The following is a 1546-nucleotide window of genomic DNA, read 5'->3' as shown; positions in this document are numbered from 1 at the left end:
AGCACTTGGGAGGCTGAGGCAGGAAGATCACCACAGGTCTGAGGCCAGACTAGGCTACTCAGTTAGTTCAAGGCCAGCCTGAACTGAGAATCTGAAAAAAATACCAAAAAAAGAAAAGGGAATTGATCTGCTGGTACTAATTTCACAAATACAACAAACACATAATAGAAACTGCAAAAACTTAAGCTTGGTAATAGTCAACAGACAACTCTATCCCACAATTACGTTTATTAAAAACTGACAAACAAAACCTGTACAAAAAATAGCCCCAGTCACTTCTGCACGTCATCTTGGGAGGCGTTATCACCTGGGACCCCCTCGTCCTCTGCGGCGGCCACGCTCTCTTCCTCGACCTCGGCCTCGACCTCTTCCTGCCACAGCTTCCCTCTTCTTAGATTTCACCCTAGGTTCAACATCCACAAGTGGCGCGTCCAGAGGCAAGCTGTCTGGCAGAATGAAATAGCGAATGTTATTCCCGCGAATGCTCAGTGTTTCCAGCTGCACCGGCTCTCTGTTCTTCAGGGTTATCTTCACAGCTTTTAGATGTGTGTTCATGCTGACGTCTACACCTGTGATTGTTCCCTGGACCTGTGTTCCATTCTTCAATTCAATGGTGACAGTTTCATGACTCAGTTTCATCAAAAATCTCACGAGCTTCATCCTAGCGGCTCGGACGGCCTTTCCACCCGGTTGCGCGTAAAATACTACGAGCGAGATCCAGCAGCCCGGCGCATGAATGACCGGACTAGAATTGGTAATTTTAAAGACTGACATTTCTGAGTAGAAATTGTATCTCACGTCTTCATAGGAATCAGGAATGAACTAGACTGTGACTATTACGGGGGCAGCACATGAGCCTAGTTGATGCTGGAGTTCTGTTGGTCAGGATAGGTGAGATTACTTGGAATCTGAAAATAATCCTGGAATCTTGAACAAAGTTGAGCGTAAATGTAAGATTACAGCTTTGATTTGGTAACTGGCTAAATTTTGTTGTGCTCTCTGCCTGTCTGCCTGTCTGCCTGTCTGCCTGTCTGCCTGTCTGCCTGCCTGCCTGCCTGTCTGTCTGTCTGTCTGTCTGTCTGTCTGTCTGTCTGTCTGTCTGTCTGTCTGCCTGTCTCCTTCTCTGTGCATGTGACTGTCTCTCTCTCTGTATATGTGTGTATGTGTCTGTCTCTGTCTTCTGTCTGTCTGCCTCTCTCTGCCTCTTTCTCTCCCTCCCTCCTCCGTATTCTGCAAATAGTTACCCATCTCTTCATTTACTTACACTCAGTTTCCTTCTACCTGATCAGCACTTCTTTATAGGAATGTGTCTCCCCATTAACTGCATTTGCAGAGCGTTGACTCAACACAATACTTTCACAGAGGTCAAGAAATAAGAAAGGATAAGCTCTTGAGGCTTTCCCAGGGCTGCAAATAAATGGATTAATGAAGCATGGAAATACTTTCTTCTTTGTGTCTACATTTTGCTTGTATTATTAGGCTGCACTTTGAATGAGAGAATTTGCATTCTAAGGAAATAGCAAATCCTAAGCTTTCACTACTACAG

General features: G+C 45.1%; 1 protein-coding gene across 2 annotated transcripts; it reads right to left on the bottom strand.

Annotated features, from left to right (window-relative positions):
* Positions 1-303: 303 nt before the first annotated feature.
* Positions 304-738, bottom strand: LOC101593239 (small nuclear ribonucleoprotein Sm D1-like). 2 transcript variants are annotated; one of them, XM_012516689.2, is made up of 2 exons: positions 570-738; positions 304-446 (listed from the first exon to the last, which is right to left on the bottom strand). In XM_012516689.2, the coding sequence occupies exons 1-2, from the start codon at positions 658-660 to the stop codon at positions 304-306; spliced, it is 234 nt and encodes a 77-aa protein (XP_012372143.1). In that variant the 5' UTR covers positions 661-738. The 2 variants fall into 2 exon arrangements, with proteins under 2 accessions (XP_012372143.1, XP_012372142.1); XM_012516688.2 differs by having other exon boundaries at positions 304-738.
* Positions 739-1546: the final 808 nt, after the last annotated feature.

This window comes from Octodon degus, unplaced genomic scaffold, assembly GCF_000260255.1.
Source record: "Octodon degus isolate 3935 unplaced genomic scaffold, OctDeg1.0 scaffold00119, whole genome shotgun sequence".
Taxonomy (NCBI): Eukaryota; Metazoa; Chordata; class Mammalia; order Rodentia; family Octodontidae; genus Octodon; species Octodon degus.
This window is presented reverse-complemented; position numbering and strand designations above follow the sequence as displayed.

What these genes read in the sequence shown, in the direction of transcription:
- LOC101593239 (XM_012516688.2), bottom strand. Translation starts at nt 660, where the DNA reads ATGAAGCTCGTGAGATTTTTGATGAAACTGAGTCATGAAACTGTCACC.